The 19,517-nt window shown below is 37.0% G+C and overlaps 1 protein-coding gene across 2 annotated transcripts in view; it reads right to left on the bottom strand.

Moving 5' to 3' along the window:
- Cad87A (cadherin-87A) overlaps positions 1-19,517 on the bottom strand; it is a 656,540-nt gene that overhangs the window by 53,249 nt on the left and 583,774 nt on the right. For both annotated transcript variants that reach the window (XM_067154818.2, XM_067154819.2), the window contains 5 exons: positions 15,304-15,436; positions 13,476-13,691; positions 10,666-10,823; positions 6,940-7,212; positions 4,126-4,312 (listed from right to left, as the gene is read on the bottom strand). In XM_067154818.2, coding sequence (XP_067010919.2) covers positions 4,126-4,312; positions 6,940-7,212; positions 10,666-10,823; positions 13,476-13,691; positions 15,304-15,436 — 967 coding nt within the window. The remainder of the gene's footprint in view (positions 1-4,125; positions 4,313-6,939; positions 7,213-10,665; positions 10,824-13,475; positions 13,692-15,303; positions 15,437-19,517) is intronic.

Raw genomic sequence — 19,517 nt, 5'->3', positions numbered from 1 at the left:
AAGAACTCTATAATTATGGCATTTTTCTTTGCTCCTACAATGTAACTTAAGAAGACAGCAGACTTATCTCATCACCAGCATCTTTAAAATTTATTTAAATTCCACTTGGAGTAATCAATAACACTTTTCTTCATTATTATTCTAAAGATTAAACTGTTCTTACGCCCTCAACCAACACAGGGTACCTTTTAACAAGGTTCAGTTCAATGCAGCAATTATTGTGTTCTTATAAAACTACTAATATGCAACTTGTTACCACATTTTTAGAAAAGGACAGTCATAAAAGTATATAAATAAGGACTGTTTGTAAGGCTTTATAAAGGCTTATTATAAGAATATTTTAACTACTGTCATCCCACTGGCTCGTTTTTTAACACATATATCTACAATGTCATCCTCACATTTATAATTTGTAATTTTTCTTAAAAAAAACTATAATTAAGAGTAATTAGGTTTGAGTTTTTTTGCTTTACGTCGCACCGACACAGATAGGTCGTATGGCGACGATGGGACAGGAAAGACCTAGGAATGGGAAGGAAGCGTCCATGGCCTTAATTAAGGTACAGCCCCAGCATTTGTCTGGTGTGAAAATGGGAAACCATGGAAAACCATCTTCAGGGCTGCTGACAGTGGGGTTCGAACCCACTATCTCCCGAATACTGGATACTGGCCGCACTTAAGCAACTGCAACTATCAAGCTTGGTAGGTTTGAGATTAAGGCGGAAGATGCCCTTAAGAAAAGGGGAAAACATGTCTCTATAATTTACTTGATAAGTTTTAATTCTTAATTTACTCTTTACGTATTGAATAAGTGGGATCAAATCAAATCAAATCAAATCAATCAATACTGATCTGCATTTAGGGCAGTCGCCCAGGTGGCAGATTCCCTATCTGTTACTTTCCTAGCCTTTTCCTAAATGATTTCAAAGAAATTGGAAATTTATTGAACATCTCCCTTGGTAAGTTATTCCAATCCCTAACTCCCCTTCCGATAAATGAATATTTGCCCCAGTTTGTCCTCTTGAATTCCAACTTTATCTTCATATTGTGATCTTTCCTACTTTTATAAACGCCATTCAAACTTGTTCGTCTACTAATGTCATTCCACGCCATCTCTCCGCTGACAGCTCGGAACATACCACTTACATGTAATAAATATCATTTTTGGTCCGTATTGATGATATTTGATTGAAATAATAACATTAAGTTATTTCAATCACATACCACTTAGTCGAGCAGCTCTTCTTCTTTCTCTCAATTCTTCCCAACCCAAACATTGCAACATTTTTGTAACGCTACTCTTTTGTCGGAAATCGCCCAAAACAAATCAAGCTGCTTTTCTTTGGATTTTTTCCAGTTCTTGAATCAGGTAATCCTGGTGAGGGTCCCATACACTGGAACCATACTCTAGTTGGGGTCTTACCAGAGACTTATATGCACTCTCCTTTACATCCTTACTACAACCCCTAAACACCCTCATAACCATGTGCAGAGATCTGTACCCTTTATTTACAATCCCATTTATGTGATTACCCCAATGAAGATCTTTCCTTATATTAACACCTAGATACTTACAATGATCCCCAAAAGGAACTTTCACCCCATCAACGCAGTAATTAAAACTGAGAGGACTTTTCCTATTTGTGAAACTCACAACCTGACTTTTAACCCCATTTATCAACATACCATTGCCTGCTGTCCATCTCACAACATTTTCGAGGTCACGTTGCAGTTGCTCACAATCTTGTAACTTATTTATCACTCTATAGAGAATAACATCATCCACAAAAAGCCTTACCTCCGATTCCACTCCTTTACTCATATCATTTATATATATAAGAAAACATAAAGGTCCGATAATACTGCCTTGAGGAATTCCCCTCTTAATTATTACAGGGTCAGATAAAGCTTCACCTACTCTAATTCTCTGAGATCTATTTTCTAGAAATATAGCAACCCATTCAGTCACTCTTTTGTCTAGTCCAATTGCACTCATTTTTGCCAGTAGTCTCCCATGATCCACCCTATCAAATGCTTTAGACAGGTCAATCACGATACAGTCAATTTGACATCCTGAATCCAAGATATCTGCTATATCTTGCTGGAATCCTACAAGTTGAGCTTCAGTGGAATAACCTTTCCTAAAACCGAATTGCCTTCTATCGAACCAGTTATTAATTTCACAAACATGTCTAATATAATCAGAAAGAATGCCTTCCCAAAGCTTACATACAATGCATGTCAAACTTACTGGCCTGTAATTTTCAGCTTTATGTCTATCACCCTTTCCTTTATACACAGGGGCTACTATAGCAACTCTCCATTCATCTGGTATAGCTCCTCCGACCAAACAATAATCAAATAAGTACTTCAGATATGGTACTATTTCCCAAACCATTGTCTTTAGTATATCCCCAGAAATCCGATCAATTCCAGCCGCTTTTCTAGTTTTCAACTTTTGTATCTTATTGTAAATGTCATTGTTATCATATGTAAATTTTATTACTTCTTTGGCCTTAGTCTCCTCCTCTATCTCGACATTATCCTTGTAACCAACAATCTTTACATACTGCTGACTGAATACTTCTGCCTTTTGAAGATCCTCACATACACACTCCCCTCGTTCATTAATTATTCCTGGAATGTCCTTCTTGGAACCTGTTTCTGCCTTAAAATACCTATACATACCCTTCCATTTTTCACTAAAATTCGTATGACTGCCAATTATGCTTGCCATCATGTTATCCTTAGCTGCCTTCTTTGCTAGATTCAATTTTCCAGTAAGTTCCTTCAATTTCTCCTTACTTCCACAGCCATTTCTAACTCTATTTCTTTCCAGTCTGCACCTCCTTCTTAGTCACTTTATTTCTCTATTATAATAAGGTGGGTCTTTACCATTCCTTACCACCCTTAATGGTACAAACCTGTTTTCGCATTCCTCAACAATTTCTTTAAACCCATCCCAGAGTCTGTTTACATTTTTATTTACCGTTTTCCACCGATCATAGTTACTTTTTAGAAACTGCCTCATGCCTGCTTTATCAGCCATATGGTACTCCTAACAGTCCTACTTTTAAGACCTTCCTTCCTATCACATTTATTTTTTAACTACCACAAAAACAGCTTCATGATCACTAATACCATCTATTACTTCAGTTTCCCTATAGAGCTCATCTGGTTTTATCAGCACGACATCCAGGATATTTTTCCCTCTGGTTGGTTCCATCACTTTCTGAATCAGCTGTCCTTCCCATATTAACTTATTTGCCATTTGTTGGTCATGCTTCCTGTCATTCGCATTTCCTTCCCAATTGACATCTGGCAAATTCAGATCTCCCGCTACAATCACATTTCTTTCCATGTCGTTTCCCACATAGGTGGTATGTTCCAAGCTGTCAGTGGAGAGATGGCATAGAATGACAATAGTAGATGAATAAGTTTGAATGGTGTCTTTAAAAGTAGGAAAGATCACAATATGAAGATAAAGTTGGAATTCAAGAGGAGAAATTGGGGCAAATATTTCTTTATAGGAAGGGGAGTTGGGGAATGGAATAACTTACAAGGGGAGATGTTCAATAAATTTCCAATTTATTTGAAATCATTTAAGAAAAGGCTAGGAAAACAACAGATAGGGAATCTGCCACCTGGGCAACTGCCCTAAATGTAGATCAGTAGTGACTGACTCCAAGCAGTTCTGACCCGAAAATATTGTTCAATTGTGTGTTAACTGGTGCTGGCTTTTGTCATGATTGTCTCAAGGTGTAAAACCGCATGCTCATTGTCCATATCGACAAGGAAAATTGTGAATACGTTTTTTTCCCCTCACTTTTTATAATCATAAAGGAGTGATCGCTTCAAGAACAAGACAAGCGGAGTCATGAAACAAGGATGGACTCCCTTTACATTAGACGTACTAATATCACAGAGTCGGAATAAAAACTAAAAGTTCCCTTACAACTGCTGCTTTCTTGCAGAATTTAATCTCCTATGGCCCTTCCACATTTTAGGTTTTATTTTTCTAATTACCCTTACTTATATTATAGTTTCCTTAACATACTTTTAATTTTAATTTAATTTAATTTTTAAAAATTAAAAAAAAAAAAACTGTGTTTATAAGTGACTTACTATTTTCATTCCCAGAGATAATGGAATAACGAACAGCACCATTTTCTCCCTCGTCAGCATCCTCCGCTCGAACTTGAGTAATGGGAGATGGTGGCGATACAGGCAAGTTCTCATCAATCTGAATGTCCAGCGTGTGGTGTGAGAAGATGGGAGGATTGTCATTCTCGTCCAGTAGTTTGATATGAACCTAAGATAACAAAACAGTAATTAATACACCTATATGTTGTCTAAATGATTTAGAAAGAAACTTCTGTTAAACTTTAAATATTCCAATATTTGCAAGAAATTAACTTGTAAATATTGTAATTATAAGCAGGAATTCTCCAGTTTTTTGTGGAATAAAAACCACAGGGATATGAGATTTTACTCTAAAAATTTCACAAGCATTGGCCAGGATTTTAACCATGGCTGCCTTGGTCAGAAGCCAGTTACTATACAACTCTGTTATCATTCCTCTGCAAATATTTGGACGTCCAGGAACTTGGAGAGTAATTTTGAAAGGTGTATGTTTGAATATTTCATGTTATTCTACTCTCCAAGGCTGATAATTACCGCCACTCATTTTAGGCTATTGTTACTATGGGGCCGCCACTCCCAAAGGCATTCTAGAGCCACTGCCAGCAGTTATTCAGGCCGCCCCTTTAATGTACTTATACTATTCCCTGAGTACTGGGCTGCCTCTTCCACAAGCTCCACCATTCCAAAGTCTATCTTCCATCTAGCAAGAGGTTTCAAATTACAATACCGAGAAAAAAGGTATGAAAATCAGTGTGGAGAAGAGCAAAACAGTGGTAATGACAAGAGGAGAAAGGAAAGGAAAAGGTATCGTATCAGGGGACAAAACCTTGAGGTTGTTGAATATTTCAAATATTTGGGAAGTGAAATAATGCAAGATGCAAGGTTGGATACGGAAATCAGCAGAAGGGTACAGGTGGGAAATGCGTTCTACCAGAATGTAAGGAACCTGGTTTGGAAGAGAGAAGCTCCTATGAAATGTAAAGAGATAATGTACAAGATGTACTCTACCTCTTGTATCAGAGACTTGGACTTTGACAGCAAGAAATGAGAGGAAAATTCAGGTCCGTGAGATGAAGTTCCTGAGGAGTGTGGTAGGGAAGACAAGGAGAGACAGAGTAAGAAATGTTGAGCTCAGAACAGGTTATGAGGATGGAGGAAAGAAGGATACCAAAATACGTGTTGGAGGCTAAGATAGAAGGAAAGAGGGAGGCCCAGAGCAAGATGGATGGATTCTGTCAAGAACAGTATAAGAAAGAGAAGACTGGACAGGAATGCAATTATTTAAGAGGAGTGGTGGAAGGAGAGGCAATGGTGGACAAGTACCATCAACCTGGCAGGAGATGGACAGTGTTCCCAGTGATAATGCAAATGATGATGATGATGATGATGATGATGATCATTAATCTACTCTCCAAAAACCAGTAATGCAGGATGTTTACTATAAATCAACATAAATTACTGCCTTCTAGAGCAAATAGTTCGTGAGATATCTTGTCTTAACCCATTCCAGTCTGGGCCTTAATATCCCTAACAAACGTTCTGGACTGGGCATTGTTAAGGATATTTAAAACATTATGTCTCTGTACCTGTAGGAGATATTTGCATGATTCTTTTTTTCTTTGTGCTTGTTTGAGCATCTAGTTTTGAAAAACGCTGTTTGTATTATGTCAGCTATCACATGAGATTCTAAAATTGTTTATATATTACACCATGTTATGCGAAAGGAAAAAGGGTCTGACGGATAACTGAGCAAGTAAAGTTTTCTGAAATACTGTTATATAATGTGCATTGCAATTAGAAAACAACAACAATAATGAGTACGATATAAAACTATAATTTTTCAATAATAATAGTAATAATTACAATAATGAAAATGGGAGCTCTTATGAAATTTTATTTTAATCGATAAATTTTGTCAAAAGTTACTCAAATGTATTGTTCCATTTCCCACAAAAGACTTCTGAGAAATAGAAAATACAGTCTTCTAAACAGACAACTCTACTAATATGTAGACAATCTTGCATATTCACGCAAATTTGAAATACGCGGGAACATGCCCTAGGCCATAAAACTAACTCAAATCATAATGAAATGTAAGAAGTTGTTTCGAATTCATACGTCAATAATATGTTCATTTGCGCATAAATTTATATCGAAAATATAACTTTCATCAAGCACATTTTTGCCGCGAGAAGCCATATCTTAGAGCTCACTGAGTGACAACGTACTGATGCATGTTGATCGAAAACATCGTAAATTCTCTGACTTAGACATATAATACTGCCTTCTGCTTAAATACTCTCGTAACTAATACATGAAGAAACACGATGTACTCACCAGAATGCGTGCATAGCTCATTTTCAATTTTTAGTGAATTGTCAAACCTCAGCTATGCTCGCAGTTAGACCGGAAAGAGTTAACTGAACAAATGCTCATGAAATCTGGAGAAATGGCTTGTGTAGTAACATATTTTTTTAAATACTTGAAGTCATCAAAAATTAATTAAACATACACAAAATTAAAGAGGAAACTCCAAATAACAACAATTTACCATAAAAACAATTTTTTTACCAACACCACCTTCTATACTCCCCTTAAAACATCCAGAATTTACATCCAGTTGCCCATAATATATCATGTTCATGCCATAAACCTATGGGCATAATAGAGTTTGGTTCACAGACTATGGATTCACAGAAGCATTTAACAGACAACTCATATTCACAGAAGAGAGGACGTACTGTAGTAACTGAGAAACAGAAGATAAGAAAAGTTAAATAGAATTCTCTTTCTCACCGGTACAGATGCAGTTCGACGAGTTTCTGATGGTGCACCATCGCTGGCCATCACTTGTAATGTTAGATCAGGTACCACTTCCCGGTTTAGCAGGGCTGTGTTCCCAACTGTAATTTCTCCAGTATCATGCCCCACACTGAAGTCCTTGCTGTGTTCTCCTACCAGGCTGTACGTGACAGTTCCAAACACTCCCTCGTCACCATCCACTGCACTTACTGTCACCACATGTGTGCCTGGACGAGCATTCTCGAGCACCTCAGCATTATAAGATTGCTGTAAATAGACATAGAAACATCTTCATTACACTGTAGATTGTTATGCCTTTCAACATTCAGTCTGAAAGTCTCTGTGAATTAACAAAGAGCCGCTGTAACCTTCTGCTTCCAGGTAGCTCGGAGAGCTCAATATCCACCCATCTCTTACCATTAAATCACTAAAAATTGAGATAGATTTGTTCTGAGGGATTTCCAACAAAAGAGTAGCGTTACAAAAATGTTGCAAAGTTTGGGCTGGGAAGAGTTGGGAGAAAGGACACAAGCTGCTTGACTAAGTGGTATGTTCCGAGCTGTCAGTGGAAAGATGGCATGGAATGACATTAGTAGAGTAGGAAAGATCACAATATGAAGATAACATTGTAATTCAAGACGACAAATTGTGGCAAATATTCATTTGTAGGAAGGGGTGTTAGGGATTGGAATAACTTACCAAGGGAGATGTTCAATAAATTTCCAATTTCTTTGCAATCATTTAAGAAAAGGCTAGGAAAACAACAGACAGGGAATCTGCCACCTAGGCGACTGCCCTAAATGCAGATTGGTAATGATTGATTGATTGATAACCATTATCATCTTCGTGTTTTGCAACATCATCTACCCTCTATGGCAGATTCCATCGCTCTCCTTGGTTTTCTATCCTTTTCCATTTACATCGCCTGACTCCCCTACCAAAGCTAGTTCATATACAGCGCTTCATTCACCATACTGATACAGCCACCTCAGCATCCTAACACTGTGATCATAATCACGAGACCTCCAGTTTTATGGAGAAGAAGAGCAAAATTAGCCTTTATCTAGTCATTCCAAGTACCTTCCTGTCATTGTCCTCGCCTATTAGTATAGTAGAAGCCCAATATAACATGGTCTGACATATCACAGATTTGAATTTAATGTGGTGAAGATTATCCCCCCCCCCCAAAAAAAAAATACAGCATTAATTTATTAGTAAAATTATTTTTTTTGAAAGTCAATAAATTAGTCTGCTTAAAAAATAGGAAAACATGTAATACCACTTTTAAGATGGCCAATGTGGGATTAGAACACAGTTTCTCCCAAGTCCACTTATGCATACAGTAGTTCCAAAGAGAGTGTTAATGCCCTGAGCTTGAAAAATTCTTGTTTCACTATTTGGCGTGTTGTCATTTAACTACGGCGTTTATGCTAATGGAGCAGTTCAGCAATTGTTTCATCCTTTGAAGGTCCCAGCCAACAATACAGTACAGTACCTATTTTGATCTTGGACTTGAATAATGCAGAACTGTGTTCCTGGGATATCACAGAAGCAACCAGAAACAAAGAATTCCTGAGATATGAGATAGCCTTAAAATTTCTATCAATTCTTACCAAGAAGCGGAAGAACAAAGCTAGTTCATATACAGCGCTTCATTCACCATACTGATACAGCCACCTCAGCATCCTAACACTGTGATCATAATCACAAAATACGAAGTCAACAAAGCGCTTACTCCACCTCCCCTCCTGCCAACCAGTGTAGGCTATTGTACAGTATTGTCATGCAATAGTACTGAATTCTGAGTTCACTGTGTGTGCATGATGTCGCAGAAAAGTTGTTGTATTTCTCTTTGCCCCGTTCCTCTTCATTTGCCGCAGGACAAGCAACATTCCGATATATCATGGTTAAGCTATAACACGAGAGCAAAGTATGTATCCCAACCACCATATTATATTGGGCTTCTATTGTACCAGCAATAATTCTCTCTTCTTTCATATTTTTTACTTGCAGTTTATGAATAAGGTGTCCTGAATCCACCGAGCTTTCATTCCCCTTCATAACATTTAAAGCAATGCAGAGCAATAAAAAGAAAATTTCATTAAAGAGCTCATTTTTATTATGGAATATTACTGATCACATCTCCGAGCTCACTGCCTTAATCAATCTGGTGCTGTCGCCCAGGTTGGAGAGTCCCTATCAAGTGTTTACCTAGTGTTTTCTCTAACATTTTTTAATGAATTTGGAAATTTATTGAACATTTCCCTTGATAAATTATTCCAATCCCATACTCCTCGTCCTATAAATGAATATTTGCCCCAATTTGTTCTCTTGAATCTGAACTTTATCTTCATATTATTATCTTTCCTACTTTTAAAAGGTTCACTCATACTCATTCTTGTACCTATGTCATTCCACACCAACTCTCAACTGACAGCTTGAAACATACGACTTAGTCCACCATCTTGTCTCCTTATTCCCTAGTCTTCCCATCCCAAAGTTTGCAACATTTTCATAACACTACTCCTTTGTTGGAAATCACCCAGAACGAATTGTGCTACTTTCCTTAGGATCTTTTTCAGTTCTCACACCAAGTAGTCCTGGTATAGGTCCCACACACTAGAACTACACCCCAATTGGGGTCTTACCTGAGATTTGTAAGTCCTTACTACAAACACTGTTATTTTATTTCACTTACTATACTACCATCCTGAAAAAATGCACATCCATGTACTTGAAGACAAATAAGCTACAATGCAGTTTTTAAAAGCAGTAAACCAAACCCCATGGCACTACAGCCCTTGAAGGGCCTTGGCCTACCAAGTGACCGCTGCTCAGCCCGAAGGCCTGCATAATACGAGGTGTCGTGTGGTCAGCACGATGAATCCTCTCGGCCGTTATTCTTGGCTTCCTAGACCGGGTTTTAAAAGTAGTAAATATTATAATATGAAGATAAAGTTGAAATTTAAGAGGACACATTGGGGAAAACATTCATTTATAGGAAGGAGAATTAGAGATACAACTAATTCACCAAGGGAGATGTTCGATAAATTTCTAACTTCTATGAATCCATCTAAGAAAAGACTAGGTGAACAGTTAATAGGGAATATGCCACTTGGGTAACAGATCAGTTGATTGATTGATTGATTGATTGATTGATTGATTGATTGATTGACTAATTGACCCACCTGTTCCAGCCTTGTATTTGCAATTGTTGTTGTGTGAAACTTGAAGTAAAAAACTAGAGAAAATTGAAACCTTTAAAATGTGGTGTTGCAGAATACTGAAAGTGAGATGGGTACACTGACAGACAAATGAGGTGATACTGACTCAAGCTGATGTGAGGAGAACGATTTGGCAAAATTTGCCTAGAAGAATACATGATAACGATGTTCTCCTACAACAATATCATTTATTGCAATCTTTCTATTCAAAACAAGATACCATCTATATGATAGAGTTTTTACCCAAACATATTTAAACTCTATAGAGTCATCCTCGTTACACATTTTGTTATTATACTGAAGATGACTCCAAAATAGAGATGAAACATGTCCCTTTCCTAAAAAAAAATAGAAGAAAAGGAACAAAGAATTTTTAAGCATTGTAAAGATGGAGTTGACTCAAACAGTCTTAAAACTTGTTCAATTTCACTATGTTTAGAATTTTGTTCCTGTCTTCATCTATTCCTACTTTATAAATTACAGAGAATTCACTTACCTGTGAGAATACAGGATTCATATCATTGATGTTTATGATATTGACAGTGACGTCAGCTGTTGCTGACTTTTGAGGTTCTCCAGAGTCATAAGCAACAACAGTGAAATTAAGGCTCTTCACTTGCTCATAGTCAACACGTTTCTTGGTGCGGACAGTGCCTGGAAAGAAGGATATTAAAAACAGGAGTAATATAATTTCTTACAAATTCTTATGGTTTCCATTTTGGGCAATGTACTTACATTTGTATGACTAATAGGCCTATCTCTAAAACAGAGGTGCTCAGCTGGGTGCCGTTTGAGGCTAGCTCAGTGTGGCCGGGCTGGCCTGACATATATGTGGACAGCTTACATAGCAAGCATATGTCACAGTGAAGTGGGAGAACAAACACATTTTTCAGGGAAGATAACAGTGATCTTCGATTGTGATTACAAAACGCTCCTCCACTACGCAGCGAAATGCTGATTGGGGTACCGTATTAAAAAAATCCGACAACACTATAATCGCAAGAAAACCAACCTTTTCAAATATTCCGGTTTGATTTATACTGTACTCGTTATAAACAGTCAGTTTTATTTTTCTATATGTATACATTCAAAGTAAATTAACAATTTATAATTTTTATATTACAATTTACAAAAGGTACAAGCTACGATTTACAATTCCTTGGATGGGAATAATAGTATTTTCATTTTAAAAAAAAGTACAATTGCTGTTATTCATTCAGCAAAAGTTATACAATTACATAATTCAACAAGTTTACTGCTTGATTTTGCATAGTGTTGTATCACTTTCCCTGTTCACCGAATTTCTGAAAATAGTATTTAAAACTTATCAGGCGTCCGATAATGGTGAGGGAGTTTCTTGAGAACATAGATACTCACGAGTCAAGATTAAAGTACAACAACAACAACAACAACGTAAATGTATCTGGCAAATAGATGAACAGTATGCCTTCAAATAAATAACCTAACTGATGTTATTACTAGTAAACATGATTGGATTGTTGGTGAGTTTATTAGATAATTTAAACCCAAGCAAACAAAAGCTACGCCAGAAAGAATGTAGCAATTAAAAGCAGTGTTATCATATAAAATACTTGATCAAATGAAAAACGACACATTTTCTCACTTTTAATGAACATTACCACGCTATGTGTAGGATGCTAATTAGTTTATCATCACCTATGCAATATAAACTAAACTATAAACTAATTAGGATCCTACATATAGTATCTTCAATACAGATCCATAATGATATTTATCACTTGCAACATTACTACGCTGACGATCTAACAGTCCAAAGTTCCATTGCTGGAATGACCGGGTCGCAGACAGCCACGAACACTCCTCTGCCATTATTCCATTAAATATGCACACTGCTCATTCTAATCAGTGCCTCAGAGTAGGGACTGAATAGCTGGAATGCTATGATGAACCAGTGGTATCAGAAAATTTGTGAACCAGAAGAATGGGATGCTAAAGAAGGGGGAGATTAACTCCCCAGCTACTTCCTGCCAATATTCAGGCAGGCTATTATACTCTGCGTGTAGCAGTAATCTCATCTAACAGAGATGAGTGGCAGCAGAAGACACAAAGCACATTACAGCAAACAATGGTCAATGTAATGTTACTGTTGATCAATTTTATGAGCTTTCTATATTGTAGGCCTTCAAAATTAGTTTTCTTCTGACTCTGTGATATTACGGCATCTTATAAAATTATTTATAGCGTAGACTGTATTTCCTTATTCTCCGACTTTACATACTGATTTTAATTTAATTCTATTTACCCATTTTTTCGTGACCTGGTGCTGATATGGACTTAACAACAAAAATCCAAATTCATTAATATCTCTGTGATCATAGTCTATAGTGTAACAATGTATAAGACATGGATGATCAGAAATTTAATACTTTATTTATGTAGTATTTATCGACAGGGCCACTAATAACATAAACATTTGAAACTGACACTTTAGGCCTTTCCCTAAACTACAATTTCACTCAGCATGAATGAAATTATTTATGGCCGAGATTGTAATGACTTCACACACTGACTTTCATTAAATTGTCTTCAGTTGTTTTCTCGTGATGTGCGTACATACATATGTACAAACAGAGAGAAATTATGGAAAATTAAAAAGTGCATTTCCTTGTTACTGTGGACACAACCGATACAGAAATACCATTTTTTTAAAATTCTGAGCAGTGTACAGATAAAACAGATATACAGATATATAGATAGATGTTTCTAAAGCATTTCTTAAAATTTAATAGGGAAAATTGTATTTCATTACGTACATTACAAAAATATTTGAGGTTGTAGGCCTAATTTTTTATTGTATCTGGTCAAAATACTTAAACTGTATTGAACATAAATAACTTATTACAATGTAAATTGAAAATGACGTGGATTTCTGCACTCTTTCTTTCATTATTTTCTGCCTCCATTTCAAACTCGGGTATCGCCGCAGAGATCGAGAGTGACTGGGAGAACTTCGCCCAACCTTCACGGCCCCTGATGTAACCACAACATCACTGTGGTTGAGTAACATACGCTCACTTTACAATGGAAAAAATTAAATGAATCCTCCTAATTCAATACATCACATAGTTTCATCTTTGGATGAAAAACCGTCAATACGGAATGATTCTAATATCTTGTAATAACATACGTTCATCGCCAGTCTGCCCTCCCGCTTACAGTGCTGTGTGCCCGTGGGACGAAATGCCCAGCGTGAGCACCTCTGTTCTAAACTATCTTGTGCTTATGAGCTGTTAATGATATTACCAACGTACAACATATGCTTACCTGTGGCGTTGTTAATATCAAAGAAATCGCTCTCGGGTTCCAGAGTATAGCCTGCTATTTTGGAGTCTTGGTCAGTAGCAACAAATGTACCAACCACTGTACCAACAGGCTGTTCCTCCAGCATTTCCACTGTGTAATGTGGAAACTCAGGTGTCCATGGTTTGGCAAACATTGGAGGATAATCATTTACGTCAATGATGGTGATGACCAGGATACCTGACACAGAAAGTCGCAAATGAAGAATGATAAAATATTAAAATGGAAACAAAATCATATCACTATTATACCACTAAACTCGACAATGTCTGAACCTTCTAACTACTTAAAACCCCTTGACTGGGTTTGACACCTAAAGCACTTACATGCACATTATGTTCTGAAACCTATAGGTGTTTATGAAATTCAAATTACATTTGTAAATTGGATTAGTTTCCCATAAGCATCTGGCTTGTTTATTACTTCTGCCATCCACTGGTGGGTTTTTGTAAGCTCTTTCCAGTATTTTAGATTTGAATATTGTTCATCTTTTCATACATTCTCTGACTCGTATCATGTGAATAGTGCGTGTCTATACAGCAACCACGTCTTCTATATGATGCAAACTTCCCAGGTGTTCTCTGCCACTATATACATGCCTGCAGTATTTTATTTGTGAAATTGCTCATTCCTTGTATATATTTTCTTGCCTGTATATGCATACATCCTGTTTTATTTTAGGGGGTGCACAGAAACTATTGAAGAGTTATGCAAACATGGCTTAGATTCAAAAGATGTTTAATTCGATCATTGAAAATGAATCAGCAAAACATCTATTAGAAGGAAGCTACAGTGAAACAGTGGATAAATCTGGAATGGTCAACCAGATGGAAAAAGACCTCTGAGCAGACCTACATAAACTACAATACTGCCCTGCTTGCTTATATAGACAGTTGCTTCTTTATTGTATCCCTTCCATTATCACAGTAGTATTATTTATTCTTGTGTCAGAATCATATATAAGGCACAGTTCAAATATTATATTCTTTGTGATCAGAACTCTGCTACTTCCAGTGCATTTACTGTGGAGTACTGAAGGTCTTCTTGAGTACAGGAGGCTGGACACAGTTGACATTGCAGCAAATGTTGTACAGTCTGGACTTCTCCACATTCACAGTGAATACCATTCTTATCAGCCAAAGTTTCCAAAATTCTTCTCCAACCAGTGGGGAGTTAGGTCATAGTCTTCCATAGTTGTAGCTTAGCTTTTTCAGCGGTGGTTCTAAGTTCCTTTGATGTGCAGAGTTTTTTGAATTCTGATGACTTTGCTCTAGCCACCCAGAACAAAGATTTTGAGTCAGTGGAGAATACCCTTATGAATGCCATTGGAGATCTCTCCAGATTCTACAGTATAAACCAGCTTAAACCAAACCCCTCAAAAACACAGTAAAATATATTAAATTACTTTTATTATATTGAAACCATTTGATGTCTAATATTATTAAATTTAATTTAAACAACTCTGTTAAATTACATCCTCTGTTGGCTGGTTACACTTGCCGCAAACTACCGTGCATGCTACGATTGATATATTGCAACAAAATGTATTCGTAACTGTTAAGCTGGACATCAGGAGAATAGGAGAAAAGCCACCCTAAAGCAGCAGAAATGGCACAAATAAAAAGAACAAGCTGCTTTGAAGATACAACAAACTGAGAAGTATTAAGAGAAGTAAGGAAGGACAGAAGATAAGAAAGAAAAATTGGGAAATGAAATTTATTAGACATATCATAAGATGTAACATCTTCATTATCAATATTTTTGATTATATTAATTTCAAGTAGTATCATACCTCGTCCTTGCTGAGTTGTTGGAGCTGTGATATCAGTTACAAGCACAGTGAGCCTGACGACAGCTGCAATATCCCTCTTCAGTTCACTTGCCACTGACACTTCACCTGTTGCCCGATCGACACTGAAGAAAGACTGAAATAATTAAAAGAGAAGTACATTAGAATTTCATGAGCCTGTTTGTGGTTCACTGGATGAGAAGCCACGTTGTATCAAAAGCTCAAATCTGGTTGACAGCATACAAATTTTGTACCGATATCACCATTTTCATTCTGCCCCTTAACTTCCATAATTATAGATCGATCGATCAATCAATCAATCCATCCACCTCTGATCTACATTTAGGGCTGTTGCCATGTGGTAGATTTCCCTGTCAATTATTAACCTAGTCTTTTCACTATCCTGCCCCCATCACAAATTGCCGATCGCCGCAGGACTTTGATATTGAGCAGATGGTGTTGCAACTGGACAACTTACAGGAGAAACCTAAAATGCCTGGGAAAATACCATCAACCATGCTTGTGGAGAATACTGTAAGTTAAATGGCAAGATCATCGAACGAACTTTAGTATCCTACAGGAAGCCAACACTACAAGCATGGAGGCAAAGATAGTCGGGCATCAGCTACTCTGGGCCGGTCATATTGTCTGCATGCCAGATACACACTTCTCCCAAAGAAAATCATGCACTCCCAACTAAAGAATGGCCAGCGTAACCATGGAGGGCAGCTTAAACAATATAATGATGTTCTAAAGTGTAAACTTAAAAGGTGAATAATAATAATAATAATAATAATAATAATAATAATAATAATAATAATAATCATATGGCCTCAGCTACCACATGCAGACATTTCAATTTGATGCCATCTGGCTGTCTGCTCGTCAATTTCGACGTTCCGTTTTACTCAAGGCCCACGAGGTGGCAGACAGAGTAAAGCGGATCTCTCTTGGGTGACTATGGCTGAGATTTAATGAATTTTGTTGGGTAAATACCAAATGTATCACCAGAGATCTTTTACATGCCAACATCGTACAACCTGGAGTGTCGAATGGACTTTTTTCCGCCCTTCAAAAATCCGACTACTCAAAAGGTTGCAAGTGATAAAAATCATTGTTAATCCGTATTGAAGATACTGATTGTAGGTTGCTAAACGGTTTATTTTGTCACCTATTCAATACATTTAAATTTTTACATTTAGGAATTTATTATTAATTCCACTTGAGACATGTTTCGCCCTTCATTGAGGGCATCATCAGTCGAATCACCTCCTCAAGGCAAAAATCAGATACCTGATTAGTATTTAACATGCACACATTAATATACATTACTATGGGAAAATTAAGTACGAGAAACACTTGTACAATGGTGACAGTTGACAATATAAGTTTATAGACTAAGTAGTTGGCACCAATGCGTAAAATTACTGGGTAATTTTAGCAGAGCTAGCAGTGGTGCTCCGAAGAATTATTGATGCACTCATAGGAAATTATAACGTTTTTACAAATTATTTACATTATAACAGTCGGGGGAGAAAGGGTATAGTGCTCGGCGTCAATGTTCGTAACAAAAATTACTGTCAATAGTTGGTAACTATACAGTAAATTTACATTAACCAATTGAACAGTTGAGAATTTACAGTTTATATACATATTTACAAGAGAGCCGCTTGGTGAGCAAGGATATAACAATGTCTAGCACCAAGTGCGTCCCATTGTTTTAATCGTTGGAAGACGATTGCAGCATTGATATATCAGAAATATGCACAGTGGTTTAATCTTATTTTATAATCACAGGGGGCAGGGAAAATATTCCATAGCCAAATGAGGTTCTATAGGCATCAAACTGAAAGTTATCTGGTTGAAGTCCCGGGTTCGGTACGGTGAACTAATCAGGTACCTGATTTTTGCCTTGAGGAGGTGATTAATAATAAATTCCTAAATGTAAAAATTTATATGTATTGAATAGGTGACAAAATAAACCATTTAGCATCCTACTCAAAAGGTGTCTTATTGATATGGTCAACTGGGAAACTACAGCCGATGATAGACCCAAATCATTTAGCATTCTATACAATGGAGTTGAACATCTAGAACAAGATAGAAGAAGATTAGAAGCTGAGAGGAGGAGTGAATGCGAGGGATGGCGTTCTTACACAACCATCTGCTGTAACAACTAGTGTGTGCTGTCACTGCAATAAAATCTGTGCATCCAGAATCAGACTGTTCAGCCATCTGAGATGACACAATTAATACGTCCAAATGACATTGTATTTATTTACTATATATTCGCTGAGAAATAAATGCCTATGATGATGAGTCTTTTCTAAATCGATTTCAGAGAAGTTGGAAATTTATCAAACATTTCACTTGGTAAGCTATTCCCACCCCTAATTCCTCTTCCTATAAACAAATATTTGCCCCAATTTGTCCTCATGAATTCCAACTTCATGATCTCTCCTACTTTTAATAACTCCATTCTATGTCATCTCTCCGCTGACTGCTCAGAACATGCCACTTAGTCTAGCAGCTCGTGTCCTTTCTCCCAACTCTTCCCAGCTCAAAATTTGCAACATTTATGTGTAAAGAGGTGATGTATTAAGATGTACCATTGCCCAATACTAACATATACAGTGGAGATCTGGACACTGACAAAAAGACAGGAGAATAAAATCCAGGCCAGTGAAATGAAAGTTTTAAGGAATGTTACAGGGACGACAAGAAAGGACAGAGTAAAAACTGAGGACATCAGGAAGGAAATTTGAGTGGAAAAAGCTTGAGAACGGAGATGGATTAACTTAAACGGTTTGCAAAAGGGAAGAATGCTGAAATGGAATGGATGATGATGATGATGATGAAACAAATCAAGGATAGAGTGGACAAGATGATGGCAGGTCAAATGAAAAACTAGGATAGATAATTCAACAATCAGTATTTAAAGAAAACAAAAACAAAAATAGCAGCTCACAATGTTAGCTCTGTCACTTAACACATTAGAGACGGTCGTATTTGAATGTGCTACCCTCCAGAAATCCCAGGATTTTAATGGTTTTTGAAATTTTTTCAATGCTAGGGTGAACCAGAAAAAAGAATATTCGAATATTTAGAAAGATCACATTTTCCAGTACATAAAAATGAGTTTGAATTATCATAATAGTGTAGCAATTTTTAAATATAAATTTATGAAAATAGTATTTTGGACAAACGAAAAAAATTGAACACAGCTATGGACACCAGTTCGGTTAAGATTTCAAAATCTGTCTAATATTGTGGACACATCTTATGAAATACACTAATACAGATTCTAATATAATTGGTCAACTGGCACCGGTATCCTTGTTTACGACCAGCAATTTGCTTTCCCACTGTTCATTGTTTGATGACGGGGTTGCATCAAGTTGCTGCAAGTTGTCATCTGTAACACAGGAAACATCCACTTTTTTGGGAAATGGTATAAAACTGTATTACAGAAGCCACTTCAGGAAACTGTATAAAACTACGTTACACGTCACACCAATTTGAAATTAGCTCATTATCTGCATTTACTTTCCTGAAAATGCCAGAATCATCATGTTTACTTAGTGTGTAATTGTTAGCCCCATCCTCATTTTCAGAACTCGTGTCTTCCATAAGAACATCCATTATTGATTCATTGTTAAAATTTTCTACACTTGAATTAGACATGCTAAATATTCACAAGAATTACACACACACTCTTCCTGTCCGCAAGTACCTTACGTACTTTCCCGCCCATTTCACAGCTGAGAGTCAACGATGACGCAGCCCCAGGTTATGTAGGAACATGCCTGTGTTATCAATGCTTTGGAAGAATTTCTCCCAACTTATGCTCATAACTAGTACATTTTATGCTTATTTTAGCATTCACCAGTATCGTAGTGAAGTCACAGCTCGCTAAAACGGCAGCTACTATTTTTAAACTACAGTGAAAACGTACCCGCAGATTCTCCAAGCTCCGTCAGCAGCAATGAAGTAGCACACCCATAGTTTCTACGAATGGCATCTCCAATATGCTAACAGTGAACAAAAACGATTGGTGTATTCGGGAGATAGTAGGTTCGAACCCCACTGTCGGCAGCCCTGAAAATGGTTTTCCGTGGTTTCCAATTTTCACACCAGGCAAATGCTGGGGCTGTACCTTAATTAAGGCCACGGCCACTTCCTTCCCACTCCTAGCCCTTTCCTGTCCCATCGTCGCC

This window comes from Anabrus simplex, chromosome 10 (assembly GCF_040414725.1).
Source record: "Anabrus simplex isolate iqAnaSimp1 chromosome 10, ASM4041472v1, whole genome shotgun sequence".
Classification (NCBI taxonomy): domain Eukaryota; kingdom Metazoa; phylum Arthropoda; class Insecta; order Orthoptera; family Tettigoniidae; genus Anabrus; species Anabrus simplex.
The sequence above is the reverse complement of the archived record's forward strand: the minus strand, read 5'-3'. Positions and strand labels throughout refer to the sequence as shown.